Source organism: Charadrius vociferus, unplaced genomic scaffold (genome assembly GCF_000708025.1).
Source record: "Charadrius vociferus isolate BGI_N301 unplaced genomic scaffold, ASM70802v2 scaffold650, whole genome shotgun sequence".
NCBI classification, from domain to species: Eukaryota; Metazoa; Chordata; class Aves; order Charadriiformes; family Charadriidae; genus Charadrius; species Charadrius vociferus.
Genome location: NW_009646736.1, coordinates 5,289,082 through 5,289,756, shown reverse-complemented (window position 1 = coordinate 5,289,756; position 675 = coordinate 5,289,082). Strand labels below are relative to the sequence as shown.

General features: G+C 57.5%; 1 protein-coding gene across 1 annotated transcript in view; it reads right to left on the bottom strand.

Moving 5' to 3' along the window:
- FBXO36 (F-box protein 36) overlaps positions 1-231 on the bottom strand; it is a 27,094-nt gene extending 26,863 nt beyond the window's left edge. Inside the window, exon 1 of the mRNA XM_009890322.1 lies at positions 118-231. Within this exon, the coding sequence (XP_009888624.1) occupies positions 118-231 (114 nt within the window). The remainder of the gene's footprint in view (positions 1-117) is intronic.
- Between the last annotated feature and the right edge of the window lie 444 nt (positions 232-675).

The following is a 675-nucleotide window of genomic DNA, read 5'->3' as shown; positions in this document are numbered from 1 at the left end:
CCCCCCTGCCCAGCTCGATAAAAATGCTAAATAATCGGCCGACGTCCATATTTCACAAGCTTTTGGGGGGGGGAGAAGGTGGGAAGCGAATGGAGGCGCCTGTAGGGTCGGAGTTACAGTGCTGGCTGCCCACGGGAAGGGGTTATTTTTCGCAGCTAATGTTTTCGAGCTGATGTTTTTCTTGCTTTCAGTCAAGAAGCAAGTTGCCCGGTGCTCGGCGTTCGCTTGCATAATGCGCCGTACTTGGAGGCTGATCAAACGCTGGGTTCTGCCTTTCCTGCCTGGCTCTTCCTCCTTCCCCTTCCCCGCCGGGCTGGGGGGGCCGGGGAGTGGGACGAGTTGCGAGGGGCTGGGAGCGCTGCCGCCTCCCGGCTGCGGCTCTGCTGAGCTGGGGCTGGGAAACAAACCCGTACCGGGGCTCTCGCCAGACCTGTAGGCCCGTCTTCCTGCTGTTCAACTTTTTTATTGTTCCCCCTTCCCCCCGCCCCCAGTGCACTGGCTTTCTCGACAGCCAGGGGTTTTCACAGAACGGGAGTCCGAAAGTCTAGACTGTGAACCGGAAAATAATAGGGGAAAGAATGGAAAGTTATGTCAGGGGCTTTGGGGGAAAAACATCGACGTATCGAACAAAGGTCCTGCCTGTATTGGAGAGAGAGGCCTGCATGTGAGGCCCGA